The sequence below is a fragment of the Theobroma cacao genome, chromosome 1 (assembly GCF_053813885.1).
Source record: "Theobroma cacao isolate CCN51 chromosome 1, ASM5381388v1, whole genome shotgun sequence".
Lineage (NCBI taxonomy): Eukaryota > Viridiplantae > Streptophyta > Magnoliopsida > Malvales > Malvaceae > Theobroma > Theobroma cacao.
The window spans coordinates 42,272,203-42,286,699 of record NC_142639.1 but is presented as its reverse complement, the minus strand read 5'-3'; the positions used below and the strand labels follow the sequence as shown (position 1 = coordinate 42,286,699).

Below are 14,497 nucleotides of genomic sequence, written 5' to 3'. Positions count from 1 at the left end.
TTTTGATGGATTGAGGACCATTATAAGTTCATAAAATATTGCTGCAAATTTGTTTTGAATGGTGCTCCAGCCTAGCTGAGTACAGAGTGCTCATACTGGGGAAAATGAAAGAAAGAGGGAGAGATACATATGCCAACTCTTTTCCAACAATTCAGATGCTTGAATTTCAGTTTGGTTTTTCCATAGATGCTCTGCCTATGCTGACTACAAAGGGGAGTAAATGAAAACCTAAATTTCCAACACAAACAGCAGTCCCTGAAAGTAGAGACACTTCCAAATTATACAAGTGACGGATGATTAGAAGTGCATAGAAATAACAAGTTCTTACAACAGGGATCGTTAAAATGAAGTAACAATTCAGATGCTTAAGAAACCCTTCTCCTTCAAGCTTTCAACAATTTCCTTCAGACTCACCTCCCAAGGAATGAAGCTCACACCCAAACTCTTCGCTTTCTCCTTGGATATCTGGTAAGTTCGCTCAAGAGGCTTGTTAAGATCTCCACATCTGCCATGAATGAAGGCCAACATGACTCTAATCAGAATTCCATTATCGATCCAGTAATTTTCTGAACAGAGAAGTAAACTCTTAAGATGATCACTAGTTCAGGCAACTAAACAACCTTGAGATAACCTGTTCTTTATCGCATTCTTATATAACATGGAATGGGTTATGACAGTTCGAGCTGATGAATAAGATAACAGAAAAAGAAATGTCTAAAGAACTCCATTGACAAACAACTCCCCAAGAATATCTGCTGTAATCTATGTAATGAAATAGAAGACAGTAGCTCATTCATGTAAGTTCACTCAATACTCACTCCACCCTTGCAGTATTTATCAAGTTAGAACAGTCAAGTGAGAAAACGACAAAACGTTTCATCACAGAAATCCAGTGAAAGTAAGATGTGATCGAGACAAATCAGAGTATATGTGAGTTGCATTTGGCGATGTGCTAAATAGCAAGATAAACACGACTGCTTACTTTTCTTGAAGGCCCAAAGCAGGATAATGTTCACTCAACACCTTCAGAATTTCCAAATAGTGTACAATTCTTTCAACTAAGCAATATCTGCCACTAGCTGAAGGAATCTCAAACGCTTGAATATGTGCATATGCGACATCTCGAACATCAATTAACCTAAAAGTTGGACTTGGGAAAGTGTGTTCTCCTGCATCCAAAAGATTTTTAACCATTGTTTTCACAACAGAAATAGCAATAGCATATAACCCTTGGAAGGATCTAGCAGCAATTACAGGAATGATGCCATTAAGCATTTGCAAGTTGCAACAAACACAATTTTCATGGGGATGGACTACCCCATGATGATCTATCATATGCTTCCCAAACTTACCAGAGATAGGGTAGAGTTGTCCTTCCAGAAAGTGATGGGATGAAGTGAATTCGTTTTCATAAACAATTGGAGAAAGAAAATATTTGTGCATCAACATCAATAGGTTAGAAAAGACCTTTTGTGAGGTTTAGTATCAGCTCTGATGTTAAATTTAGAGCTGGCTGTAAAAGAGGACCAATCACAACTCCCGGATTGATTGTAACCAAATCAATCCCATTATCTTTAGTAAAGCTCCAAGCAGCCTCCTCAGCTAAAGTTTTCGACGCCATATACCAAAGCTGGCAAAACCCGAAAATCATGAAGAATTAATACTTTATGATTCAGAGACATACAAATTGAATTAGAGAGATTGTATAACTGAGACCACTCACTCATAGATTCTTGAACACTAGGAACAAATAAACGACAGTGAATGTGCAGGACATAACATAAATAGTAAGTACCAAGAAATTAGCAGAAGTACACACCTTACTTTCCTCACAAAAGCGTGGATCTGAAAACCAAGTCTCATCAACCATCACATCAGGAGTCAAAGGTTTTCCATTGAATAGAACTGAGGCCATGGAAGATGTTAAGACAACTCTCTTGATTGAAGGAACTTTTGCACATGATTTAAGAACATTAAGGGTACCCTTGAGTGCTGGACCAATTATTTCTGCCTGAAATTGGGAAAAGCTGAAACTTTCTTGTACAAAAATTGATCATCAATAAGCTTGAAAACTCATAAATCTAAAGAATCAAACTCTTCTTTTAACAATGGTTCCGCATCCTGCATATGATCTTTCATTTACTTAACCCAGTGATCTAATTACAAACTGGAAAGATAAGAACCTGTGGGTCAGCAGGTGAAAACAATACAGGAGAAGCTGTATGGAAAACACCTTGGCATCCTTCCACTACAGAGTCAAAGCATCCTTCATCAGTCAACTCCGCTTTGAACAAGTGAAGTCTTTCCTTGGCTCCATCAAGCGCAAGCAAGTGTTCTGTCTTCTTCGGATCATCTGTTCCAGGTTCAAACATAGTAGCATATTCATTCTTTTGATGAAAAACAAACATAAAAATAAGAATAGAAGAAAGATCAGGAGGGCAGCGCTAACTTGGGTCTCGAACAGTGGCTTTGACAGTATAGCCGCGTTGGAGTAAGAGCTTAACGAGCCATGAAGCAATGTAACCAGACGCTCCGGTTACGCACACCACCTTCTCTGCTGCACTACTCATCTCCAGCTAGATTCCCGACGCTCTAACTTCAGAACCCAGCAGCGACTTAGTTGTCAGTAAACGAGTTACAAGTTCTCTGGTGTTTTTAGAATTTTGTAATGGATGGGATGGAATCTGAATTATGGCACGTCGGTAAATTGCCACTCCAACACTGCCATGACAAAAAAAAAAAAAATTCAGTTTCAACATCGAACTTTGATCAAATCCTTGATCAAAATCGAGTGCGTGCAAACCAGCTAATAAGAAGCTCTTGACCTTAAAACATCTGCAACTGGAATTTATGCTTTACCACCTTTTTTGTTCTTCTATGCTCTTCTTCCAAATTGGGGTGCCTTAACTGTCTTTTACTTTTTTCTTTGTTTTGTCCGATGCTTTCAATTACGCAAGGCTGCAATTACTTAACAATGATGGCACGCTTGGTACGGAGAATGCTATTCCCTCCATTCTCGGTCATTTTTTATTCTTTTGTTTGGTACAAAATTGAAATACGAAATAGTAATTTTATAAAAATAAAAATTTTGTTAAATAGGCTAAAAGTCATTTTTATCTATTCTCTTTTCTTCCGATAATAGGTATTTCATGACTCATGAAATAGTTTTCAAATATATAATGACCAAAATAGCCCTTATAATCTAAAAATATTACAACCTTATACCTATAAATTCTTTTTTTCTCCCATTTCCCTTTTCTTTCTCTCTCTTCTCCCTCTCTCATTCTCTCTCTAACTGGAACTCAACACCGACGACGGCGACGGCAACGACGACGACGACAGCGACCGAATATGATCGAAAAGCGTCGATCTAGTCCTTTCCAATAACATTGAACAGAGATCCAATCAGATCTAACACTCAACGGTCAAATCTCGTCACGGGAAGCACCAGATCTGATGCTTCCCGATCAGATCCCACGGTTGGATCTGACACTCCACGGCCAGATCCAGTAGTGGGAAAGCGTTGATCTGGCACCATAGTGGCCAGATCCGGCCACATAGTGCGTCAGATCGACGTTTTGTTACACCGGTTGCCTTTCCAGTGATCGACCCATGAAAAAGAAAAAAAAACTAAAAATAGAATAAAAAAAAATAAATTATTTGTAAATTTTAAAATATTAATATTTTATATATAATTGAAACATTATTAATATTAACATGATTAAAATATTAAATATTAATATTTTAAACTATTAATTTTTTATTTATTAAATTATTAATATATTTAATTTTTAATGAGTATAAATAAAAATAAAAATTATTAATATTTTAATCAAAATAATATTAAATTATAAAATAAAATATTATTAATTAAAATATAAGTATTAAATTATATTAAAATATTGATATTTAAATTATTAATTATTAATATTTTAATTAATTATAAATTATTAATATTTAAAAAATAAAATAAAAATAAATAATTATATATAATAAAAGATTTTTTTATTTTTTTATTTTTTATTTTTTTTTATTCCAAAACTATTGTTACTAACTAAATACTGTAATAAGTTATAATAATTATTCTTATTTTATTCTATTCATCATACAAAACTATATAATATTTATTTTATTTTATTTTTACTTTATTTTATTCTCATGTAATAATTATTTTATTTTATTTTTATTTATTTCGTAAATAAAAATCTACAAGGAAAGAACAAATTACGTAGGCAATGACGTTGAACATTCATGAACTTTTGGAGAAAAACTAGGGTACTTTTCATGAGTAATTATTTGTATTAAATTTAGCAGAGATGACAGATGACAGGTGACAGTTGACAGAGCAAATTGGTGGACTGAAGCTGTCTTTAGTTTGGGTTTTTAAAAGAAAGGTGCTTCTAAGTCCAACTTAAATGAACTGAACAAGCAAAGCCCAAGTTGAAAACTAGAAGCTGTCAAGACAACATCTTTTCTAATATGGAAGTTTACTGTATATAGAAACAACAAACTGTAGTTATTATTTCGACAAAAAGGATGTCAATGACTTCAGTCCAATGACTGGCAGTAGGCAAGGTGCACAAAACATTTACAGTTTACTTCCGAAAACAAGATAAAAAAGAGGAGCCTTAATGCTCCTTGTCTTCATCAGCTGCAGGTAACGTGAACCAGAACCCAGTCTCCATGTAGCTATTGACTCCAAAAAGTATTCTTCAAGTTATGGTGGTAAAAAGTACTTAAGATAGTTCCAATTCCAGTACATAGAAATAACATGTCCCTACAACAGGGAGTATTCAAAATGAAGTAACAATTCAGATGCTTAAGAAACCCTTTCCTTCAGGCTTTCAATAGTTTCCCTCAGACTCACCTCCAAAGGAATGAAGCTGACACCCAAACTCTTTGCTTTCTCCTTGGATAACCGGTAAGTTCGCTCAAGGGGCTTGTTAAGATCTTCACATCTGCCATGAATGAAAGCCAACATGACTCTTATGAGAATTCCATTATCGATTCAGTAATTTTCTGGATAGAGAAGTAAACCCTTTAAGACGATCACTAGTTCAAGCAACTAAACAATTCTTTGAGATAATCTGTTCTCAATCGCATTCTTATCTAACGTGGAATGGGTTATCACTGTTCGAGCCGTTCAAGAAAATAGCAGAAAAGAAACGAGCTCAGCTTGCAGTCTGTAGAAGAATGGATGATTTCTGGAAAAAATGAAGAAAAATGAGGAACAGAGGATGAAGGTCGTGAGGGAGGAAAGAGACAAATTTAGTTATCTTCAAAGCAGTGCTACTGCCACACATTTCATTGATAACAAAAGAAGCCAAATATATCGGCGTGCAACAAGAAAATGAAATAAACAACTAAGCAAACCGGGTTAGGACACCTGGCTTTCAGAGAGAATTATGCAGAGGGATCTGTGCTTACATTTCCAATGCCAGCACACTCACACTAACAGCTCCTCAAAACGGTACAGTATAAAGTAAAGCTCTAAAAAAAAACATTTGGTAAAACAATAACACGTAAAAATAGCTAGTAAAAATACTTGATACATAAAAGGATAAAACGGACTTGAGCCAAAGGGTTAAACGACCATCAAAAACTCTTCTTCCTTCAGTCCAAAACATTTCCCGCGAATTCCCTTTTCAGCCACCGTACAAGATTGATAGCAAGATGCAACACAGTCTAAAGAACTCCATTGACAAACAAACTTCCCAAGGGTATCAGCCGCAATCTATATATGTGATGAAACACTTTTTGGCCCTTCAATCATCTAATGTCAGACAGTAGCTCGTTTACGTAAATTTATGCCTTAGCATTGCAATTGGATACGCCTTGGCATCCTTCATCGACCAACTCTGCTTTGAACAAATGAAGTCTTTCCTTGGCTCCATCAAGCGCAAGCAAGTGTTCTGTCTTCTTCGGATCATCTGTTCCAGGTTCAAACATGGTAGCATATTCATTCTTTTGATGAAAAATAAACATAAAAATAAAAAAAGAACAGAAGAAAGATCAGGAGGGCAGCAGACTTGGGTCACGAACAGTGGCTTTGACAGTGTAGCCACGTTGGAGTAAGAGCTTAACGAGCCATGAAGCAATGTAACCAGACGCTCCGGTTACGCACACCACCTTCTCTGCTGCACTACTCATCTCCAGCTAGATTCCCGATGCTCCAACTTCAGCACCCAGCGGTGACATAGTTATCAGTAGACCAGTTACAAGTTCTCTGGAGCTTTTAGAATTTTGTAATGGATGGAATCTGAATTATGGCACGTGGGTGTATTGCCACTCCAACACTGCCATGACCAAAATTATTATTGAGTTTATAAATAATTTAATTTAATTTGATCAAAATCGGGTGCATGCAAACCAGTTGCTAGGAAGCCCGTTACCTTAAAACATCTGCAACTGGAAGATGTGCATTGCTAACAGTTTTGTTCTCTTTATGTTTTCCATTTTTCTTTTCTTATTTGGGGTGTCTTAACTGTCTTTCCCTTCTTCTTTTTCCAATTTTTTTTTGTTGTCTTGTGTGATGTCTTCAATTTTGCGAGGCTACATTTACCTGAAAATGATGGGAGAACAAATTTTCGTAGACAATGAAGTAGAGCAATCATGAACTTTTGCCTCAAAATTTTGGCTAATTTTAGACAAGAAATAGAGTACTTTTTGTAAGCAGTAGTACTAGATTTAGCACAGATGACAAAGCCACAGAGCAAATCGGTGGAGTGAAGGTTCCTTTACTTTGAGTTTTTTAACAGAAAGCTACTGCTTCCACCTTAAAGAACAGAACAAGCAAAGCCCAAGTTGAAAAGACAACGTCTTTCCTAGTATAGAAGGGGCAGAGATAGTTCAGAAGATACTATATATAACTGAGATGTGATGTGTATGGAAACAACAAACTGTAGTTACTTATTTCGACAACGAGGAGCATTTTTACAGTGAAGAGTTCAGATGGACAGGAAACCCTTCTCCTTCATGCTTTCGATAGCTTCCTTCAGACTCACCTCGAAAGGATTGAAGCTGACACCCAAACCCTTTGCTTTCTCCTTGGATATGAGGTAAGTACTCTCCAGAGGCTTGTTATGATAATCTTCATATCTACCATGAATGAGAAAAGAAAGAAAGTATAAATCTAGACTGAAAATTTTTCACATTACACACCAGGAACATGACCATGATGTAACAGAGGCACATCAACATATAAGTTGCATACTTGCATTTGCCAATAGGATCAAAATGAGTGATACTGAATCATCAAAAAGACACAGAAGCGTACTTTGCTTTAAAGTGCAAATTAGTAGGGTAAATTTCACATAAGATCTTCTGAACCTCAGGAAATTGTATAACTCTTTCCACCAGGCAATATCTGCCACTAGCTGAAGGAACCTCGAATGCTTGAATATGTGCATATGCAACATCTCGAACGTCAACAACTCTATAATAACTTGAAGTTGGGAAAATGTGTTCTCCTGCATCGAAAAGATTTCAACAGGTTGTAACACAGAAACAGCACAGAAAAACCCCTGGAAGGATCTAGCAGCAATCACAGATTTTTTTTTTTTGGACAAGCAAAACTTGTATTACCCAAAAATAAGCAGTAACTACAAGTACAGAAGGCTGCAAGAGACAGCAGACCAAGGAAAAAATTGAAAAACAAGTTAAACATGGAGTTATTTAGCACCCCAGAATCATAAAGGAAATTGTCTGGTTTGATTCATTGGCTGGTTTAGCATTTGTTCATATTCTATGTCATCTAGAAAGGAAATTGTTGGGAAATTTTTCATCAGTAATTTTCACTGGAATTAGTGAAAACATTGTAAGTTGCAACAACACAGTTTTGTTTGGTAAAGGACTACTCTACGACCTGGTGTTTCAGATGTGTCTAAGACAATCTGTCACATGTTACCTGGACTTATAAAATATAAGCTAGCCAGGACAAGTTGTTTCTCACTATTTTTTTCCTTACAGAAGGCGAAAGAAAATCTATGTACATCATATGTCCTCAATAGGTTTGGAAAAGTACCTTTTGCTAGGTGTAGAATCACCAATGGTGAAGAATTTAGAGCTGGCTGCAAAAGAGGACCCAACACCAGTCCTGGATTTATTGAAACCAAATCAATTCCATTTTCTTTTGCAAACCTCCAAGCAGCCTCCTCAGCCAAGGTTTTTGAGAGCGTATACCATTCCTGAATCCAAAAAACAAGATTATGCATAATCAATACTGTAGGTATGAAACTATTTACAGATAAAGGAAAAGGATACTGATAAGCAGGAGAAATCATAAGCATATACCAAGAGATTAGCAGATGTACAGACCTTATTTTCCTCACTCAGGCGTGGATCTGAAAACCAAGTCTCATCAACCACCACATCGGGAGTTAAAGGTTTTCCATTGTATATAACTGAAGCCAGGGAAGATGTAATGACAACTCTCTTGATTGAAGGAACTTTTGCACATGATTTAAGAACATTAAGTGTACCCTTGACCGCAGGATCAATTATTTCTGCCTGAAATCGGACAAAAGCTGAAACCTCTTGCTTAAGAATTCGATGATAACTAAGTCATAAAAAGGTTCATCATCCTACAGCATCGAGGCCAACTCGCATAGTTGCTATAATGTAAGGAGGTTCATCATGCGTACAGATATATGAGCCTAAAGCTCAATCAATCTTTTCTTACTGTAGCTTTAACAAGTTTTTATATTGAATTAAGTAAGTTGTTGATCCGTGAAGGGAGCAATACAAAATCTGCAAAAAGGAGAAAAAGATGAGTAAAGGATAGACCTGTGGGTCAGCAGCAGAAATGAACACAGGGGAGGCTGTATGGAAAACACCTTGGCATCCATCCACTACAGAGTCAAAGCATCCTTCATCCATTAACTCTGCTTTGAACAAATGAAGTCTTTCCTTAGCCCCATCAAGTGAAAGTAAGTGTTCTGTCTTCTTCGGGTCATCTGTTGCATGTTCGGACATAGCATTTTTGATGTAAAAGTGAACTGAAACGAACAGATAAAGTAATAAGAAGAAAAGCGGGAGGAAAGAGGAGTGCAACTGACTTGGGTCACGAACAGTGGCTTTGACAGTGTAGCCACGTTGGAGCAAGAGCTTAACAAGCCATGAAGCTACGTAGCCAGACGCTCCGGTTACGCACACCACCTTTTCTGCTTCATTCATCTCTAAGTCTCTTGTCAAAGTGAGTTCGAATCTGGAGCTCTCCGATAGTCAGTGGCCGAGTAATGTATGGAACTTCTGATACACTTCGGCCTTTTGGGTTTTGGACTTTTGTACCGGCTAGAATCTGAATGAGTCGTCTTAAACTTGTGACCAAGACCCATGGTTGCCAATTTATTTATACGTTCGAGGGAAATTTTTCACGATATGTTGATTTATTCAACAGATTTTCGGCACTCGGACAAAACTCAAATTATCGTAAGCTGTAACCAACACAACCAAGTCACGCAAGCTTGTTTCGAGCATATGTCTGTCATCAAGAAAGCTAAGGAAGGATTCGGTCCAATGAAATAATTGAACAATTTAGACAGGAATGAAACACAACGACATGTTAGGGGCAAGGAAATGCTGAACTTCTATGGCTTCCCAGCTTCTTGTTTCCCACTTTTCTCAATGAAAAGAGTGTTCAGAGGTTTGCTGGGAATCATGGAATTGTTTGGTCGGTAGTTTTTAGAGTCTACACCTCAAACACAATGGAATCTAAATCCTGTTAGAACCAGAATGCCCAAAGTAAGAAACCCTGTACAAGAATCCTACCACATCAAGCTGGAAACTCCGGATTTCACTCAAAAGACCTCCAACTGAGAAATAAGAAAACAAAAAGTAATAAAATTGATGCTATTTAATCATATGATGATACAAGTCTCAGTCTGTATACAGAATCATAATCTGGCATGCCTGATTTCACTAGGATTTGCTCTAAACAATTGCTCTCCCTTCTCCCCCTACTTACTCCCTGACCATTTCCACTGCGCACTGGGACGCTCTGACAGAGAATGCCTACATGGCTGATTGAAGGGTTGAAGACATTTACAGCTGTTAGTCATATCTTCAAATGTTTGATGGAGGCTTGTAATCAAGCATCTCCCTTATACTTAACCGGATCGAAGGCCCCATTGATGTGCATATGTGTGCACTTTTCCAGTATACTCCTTTTGCACCTTTTGGCTTGTTTGTTTCAATTGATTTCTGTCAAATTAAAGACAAAAATAATAAATATCAAGCAGAATTGCAGTTGTAGACACTAATATTGTTCAAAAGAAAGAATGGAGAGCAAAATGGTGAGGGAGAGGGAGATAAGAGGTGCCAAGGAAAGAAAAGAACGTGACATACTACAGCGGCAAGGAAATTCAGAAGGAGGTCTTCTTCTGAGAAGTCAACTTTCCCGAAAGGAATGTGAACAATCCCAGTTTTATCAGCTCTGTATTCGACTTTTCCCTTTTTGAATTCTTCTATAGCCTGAAAGAAGTGATTCAATAAAACATTTTAGCTATATTAACGATTGCTAGCTCACATGTATCATTCAGTTGCAACTTATTAAAAGTAAAAGGATCCTGAAGCATATTATCCAATGTGGTTCTTATACACTTTTCCCCATCCATCTTGTCCATATCTCATTGTTGTTATTATCATGTCAAAGGGACATATAAAATAGCTAACAACTGCCCAATTACATGAATCAGAACTTTTACTCCCCAATAAACCAGTTCTATATTGTTGAGTACAACTGCTTCCTAATATCAATTTCACACTCATTCTGTAGTTCTACTGTGTCAAAGGGGCATACTGATACTGAAGCACCAGCAGATGCGCCTATGCTCACACATGATTCATGTAAATGTAGATATGCAAAAGATCAACAAGACAATCAATAGGCAGTGACCTATAACTCAGAACTAGAAACACAAACAAATTGCATGCTTGAAACATAGCAATCAGATCCTACCTGAGGTAAATTGGGTGTAACAGTACCAGCCTTCGGATTTGGCATGAGCCCACGTGGTCCTAGAATCTTTCCAAGGCTCGCAACCTAATCAGAATGAGAAGATGTTAAAATAAAATCCATTGTGACAATATTATTGTGATTTTGAACAAAAAGGAAAGACCATGAAACAAATGATAGTGCTGACAACTGGAATTTGGTTAACAGAATATAAGGAAATGAAAAATATATCTCATTAATTGAATTAAGAGCAGCAAAGCAACACCTTGACCATCATATCTGGGGAAGCAATTAATTTGTCAAATTCCATGAATCCTTTTTTTATCTGTTCAATCAAGTCCTCACCACCAACAATATCTGCTCCCGCATTTTTTGCTTCATCAAACTTTTCACCTGTAAAGAAATCATATTTAAAAAAACAGCCAAACCAGAAGAGCAATTCATAATTGCCACTAAAAGTGTTCCACTTAAAGTCTTCAAATATTATCACCAGTCTAAAGTACATCATTTTAGCATGATTACTTGCCACTAACAAAATTTTTAAGTAGTTCAGAACCTCCGCAATCTCTTGGAAGAAATGCAAGTTATCAGTTAAATCTTTCACCCATGCACATTATCAATTATGTTCTAGATAAAGAAACAAATTCCAGTAAAACCAAATGAAAACAAGTAGACAACAAATAGGTTAGCAAACATTAAAGCAGAGTAACTACCTTGAGTAAGTACAGCCACTTTAACAGTTTGCCCAGTTCCCTTTGGCAAATTCACCTGCAAGAAAGAGGGTCAGAAGAAACGTTGGATATCACATGTAACAACCAAGGTCAGTGAGGCCATGACAATTATCACGTGAAGCCTAGAAAACTTACTGTTGCTCTCAGCTGTTGATCATTATACTTAGGATCAATGTTAAGGCGGAAATGGGCTTCAGCTGACTCAACAAACTTTGCACTTGTCATTTCCTTTAACAATGATATTGCTGTCTTTAGATCATACTCCTTTTTGTTTTCCCTTAATTTTTGAATTTCCAAGAATCTCTTAGACCTTGTCTGCAGTTTGAACAGGATAAAGAATGTTTAAAACAATTAAATTATGGAACCTAAATAATAGTAAATTTTGGACAGGAAACATCACAACCATATCTACCAGCCGCACATTTAACAAAAAATAATGTACAATAAGAAGAAACTAACCATTTCTGAACAATCTCACAACAAAAATCAAACTTATACAATTTTATGAAAATGGAAAAGGTGGGGGACCCTATATCCAATATGCTATGTATTTCTTGATAGACAATAGTTTCTTAAAGCAAAATTCTAAAATTAAACATTAAACTCAAATTGAAGTGAAAAACCAGTTACCTAATCATAAACTCAAAAATTAAACTTCAAATGCAACTAATTATAAAAAAAAAAAAAAAAGAGTGACCACACCATCTGTTCATTATACAAAAGTCCTAGAAACAACATAAGTATTAAGTATTAACAAACTCACCTAAAAAAATCAAAACTTTCACACCCAACCACAGGAACTGTTTTCTCTAAACAAAGCAGAACCCACAAACAAAACGATCCAACAAACCCCGAAAACACAATAACAAAACTTTAGCAGCATTGAAAAGAAAGAATAAAGAAACTCAAATTTAAAATCCACATACTCTGTCTCTCTTAAGAGGCAACGCAGCCTTTCCTCTCTTGGGCTTAGGCGGGGCAGGGGCAGTGGCAGTAGCAGTGGCACCCTCAGCCACTCCTTCCTTTCCCTCAGCAGCCTCAGCCACCTCAGCCTCCGCAGCCACGGCAGCTACAACAACATGCTTGGAATCCCTCTGGGGACATAGATTGGCCCATTTGAGGCTGGATTTCCTGTCTTTGGAAGTCTTGAGAACGAGTGGGTAGAGAGAAAAGGTAGGCTTGTTGGATTTGAAAGAGAGAAGAGATGGAGTGAGGTCTTGCCCGTGTACTGTAGATGCGGCGTACGCTAGCATCAGCGATGATGACGGTGTAGTGCAAGTAGTCATGGTTAAAGGACGTTTTGCTGTTGTGTAAGTGAGAGAGAGAAAGCTTGTTCGGGCTAGCTATCCATATCGAAACAAAGGGGATAAGAGATGTTTTAAGGGTCCAGCAAAGCACCTCGATTCTAGACCATTGCTACAGAATGCATATGCTATTTTTCATTTTTTCTTTTTTCTTTTTTATTTATATTTATGGGAAAAAATAAATAAATATTTTAGGAAATAGACAATCAAGTTACTAATTATATGGTCTAGCTTGAACAATTCGTACATTTTTATTAATTAGACCGAGTTAAATTATATTTAGCATTTTAGAGAAATAAGAGTTACTTTTACAGGTGAGTAATTTTTTATTAATATTGAATTAATCAAGTTAATTGAATAAACTCGATTCATTCGATAATTCAATTTAATTCAAAAATGAGATAAATTAAATTGATTAATTCAATTGGTTTTAATTTTATTTTTTCATTAACTGAATTAATCAATTTATAATCTTAAGCATATTATTATTCATTTAATTTAAATTTCTCGTGTTGATAAGATTTCATAACTTAATTTTATTTACCATGTAATTAACATAAAAAATAAAATTAAGAATATTTCAATTAATTCAATAACTTACCAAATTAACCGATCTAATTCAGTTTATCGATTAGTACTTCATTTTTTATCGGTTCCACTAATTTTTATACAATATTCTGTTAATTCAATTATAAAATTCTCTTAACCTAATTAACTATTTTCTCACCTTTAATTATATGCCAGAAAAAATTGAGTTCTTTTTCCAATAAAGTATACATGGACTGGAAAAAAGAAAATATTTTTTAAAAATTAATTTTTGGATTTTCAAAATAAATGGAAACATTAATGTGTGAATATTGTTTAATTGGCAATCACATCATTAAAATAAAATCTGGTATCCTCAAAAATAAAAAATAAAAAATAAAAAGTTGTTTTTATGGCTTGGGAGCAGTGGGAACAAGCACACATTGGAGCCAGCATGGTAATGTCTTGTGGATCACAAAAAAATTAGCGGGCCGCCATCGATTTTCAAGCTATGGTTAATAGGGAGTGTCCAGTCTGGATCAGGTGGGCCCAAACCTTTGTGGCCTTCTGCAAAAGTTCAAGCTAACACGTGTCACTTGATTTTTTTTTGAACGTTTTAATTGAATTTATTTAATTAATTTGAGATAATAGAAAATTATTTTTTTTAATCATGTATTTGTATTCTTTACATGAACAAGAGCCCAAAATTCTCTTTTTTTTTTTATCTTTGATATTTTATTTCTCAATTTATTCTTTAAAAGTTACGATGATTATTATTAGGTTACGAATTCAAAGTACAAAATAAAACAAAATAAAAACGTTTTAATGACCAAATTTCTAAACTTTTTTATTTGTGAGTACATAAACTCTTAATTTTAATAAAAAATTAACAATCGACAATTCAAATCAATATTTTTTTATCTACAACATATAGTAAAAATTTATCTAGAATAATAAAGATACTAATAAGTAGGGACGGTAAT

The 14,497-nt window shown here is 35.7% G+C and overlaps 3 protein-coding genes across 4 annotated transcripts; all 3 read right to left on the bottom strand.

Annotated features, from left to right (window-relative positions):
* Nucleotides 1-139: 139 nt before the first annotated feature.
* On the bottom strand, nucleotides 140-5,010 carry LOC148764854 (phenylacetaldehyde reductase-like). The gene is made up of 8 exons (XM_007052413.3): nucleotides 4,868-5,010; nucleotides 2,826-2,958; nucleotides 2,450-2,721; nucleotides 2,184-2,353; nucleotides 1,820-2,011; nucleotides 1,468-1,630; nucleotides 983-1,169; nucleotides 140-505 (listed from the first exon to the last, which is right to left on the bottom strand). Exons 3-8 carry the CDS (start codon nucleotides 2,568-2,570, stop codon nucleotides 358-360), a joined length of 981 nt encoding a protein of 326 aa, XP_007052475.3. The 5' UTR covers nucleotides 2,571-2,721; nucleotides 2,826-2,958; nucleotides 4,868-5,010; the 3' UTR covers nucleotides 140-357.
* On the bottom strand, nucleotides 4,502-9,670 carry LOC18614590 (phenylacetaldehyde reductase-like). 2 transcript variants are annotated; one of them, XM_088810507.1, is made up of 9 exons: nucleotides 9,057-9,670; nucleotides 8,785-8,954; nucleotides 8,317-8,508; nucleotides 8,024-8,186; nucleotides 7,277-7,469; nucleotides 6,664-7,098; nucleotides 6,393-6,562; nucleotides 6,030-6,296; nucleotides 4,502-5,930 (listed from the first exon to the last, which is right to left on the bottom strand). In XM_088810507.1, exons 1-6 carry the CDS (start codon nucleotides 9,172-9,174, stop codon nucleotides 6,948-6,950), a joined length of 987 nt encoding a protein of 328 aa, XP_088666633.1. In that variant the 5' UTR covers nucleotides 9,175-9,670; the 3' UTR covers nucleotides 4,502-5,930; nucleotides 6,030-6,296; nucleotides 6,393-6,562; nucleotides 6,664-6,947. The 2 variants fall into 2 exon arrangements, with proteins under 2 accessions (XP_088666633.1, XP_088666635.1); XM_088810509.1 differs by lacking the exon at nucleotides 4,502-5,930 and having other exon boundaries at nucleotides 6,210-6,296; nucleotides 7,005-7,098.
* A 150-nt stretch (nucleotides 9,671-9,820) lies between these two features.
* Nucleotides 9,821-13,051, bottom strand: EMB3126 (Ribosomal protein L1p/L10e family). The gene is made up of 7 exons (XM_007052411.3): nucleotides 12,612-13,051; nucleotides 11,821-12,000; nucleotides 11,668-11,722; nucleotides 11,220-11,347; nucleotides 10,958-11,041; nucleotides 10,345-10,470; nucleotides 9,821-10,200 (listed from the first exon to the last, which is right to left on the bottom strand). Exons 1-7 carry the CDS (start codon nucleotides 12,969-12,971, stop codon nucleotides 10,063-10,065), a joined length of 1,071 nt encoding a protein of 356 aa, XP_007052473.3. The 5' UTR covers nucleotides 12,972-13,051; the 3' UTR covers nucleotides 9,821-10,062.
* Nucleotides 13,052-14,497: the final 1,446 nt, after the last annotated feature.

Coding starts and splice junctions, on each gene's coding strand:
- LOC148764854 (XM_007052413.3), bottom strand. CDS start 2,570: ATGAGTAGTGCAGCAGAGAAGGTGGTGTGCGTAACCGGAGCGTCTGGT. Junction 2,012..2,183: donor TTTCACCTGCTGACCCACAG/GTTCTTATCTTT, acceptor TCCCAATTTCAG/GCAGAAATAATTGGTCCAGC. Junction 1,631..1,819: donor GCTTTTGTGAGGAAAGTAAG/GTGTGTACTTCT, acceptor GGGTTTTGCCAG/CTTTGGTATATGGCGTCGAA.
- LOC18614590 (XM_088810507.1), bottom strand. CDS start 9,174: ATGAATGAAGCAGAAAAGGTGGTGTGCGTAACCGGAGCGTCTGGCTAC. Junction 8,509..8,784: donor TTTCTGCTGCTGACCCACAG/GTCTATCCTTTA, acceptor GTCCGATTTCAG/GCAGAAATAATTGATCCTGC. Junction 8,187..8,316: donor GCCTGAGTGAGGAAAATAAG/GTCTGTACATCT, acceptor TTTTGGATTCAG/GAATGGTATACGCTCTCAAA.
- EMB3126 (XM_007052411.3), bottom strand. CDS start 12,971: ATGACTACTTGCACTACACCGTCATCATCGCTGATGCTAGCGTACGCC. Junction 11,723..11,820: donor ATCAACAGCTGAGAGCAACA/GTAAGTTTTCTA, acceptor TCTTTCTTGCAG/GTGAATTTGCCAAAGGGAAC. Junction 11,042..11,219: donor CCCCAGATATGATGGTCAAG/GTGTTGCTTTGC, acceptor CATTCTGATTAG/GTTGCGAGCCTTGGAAAGAT.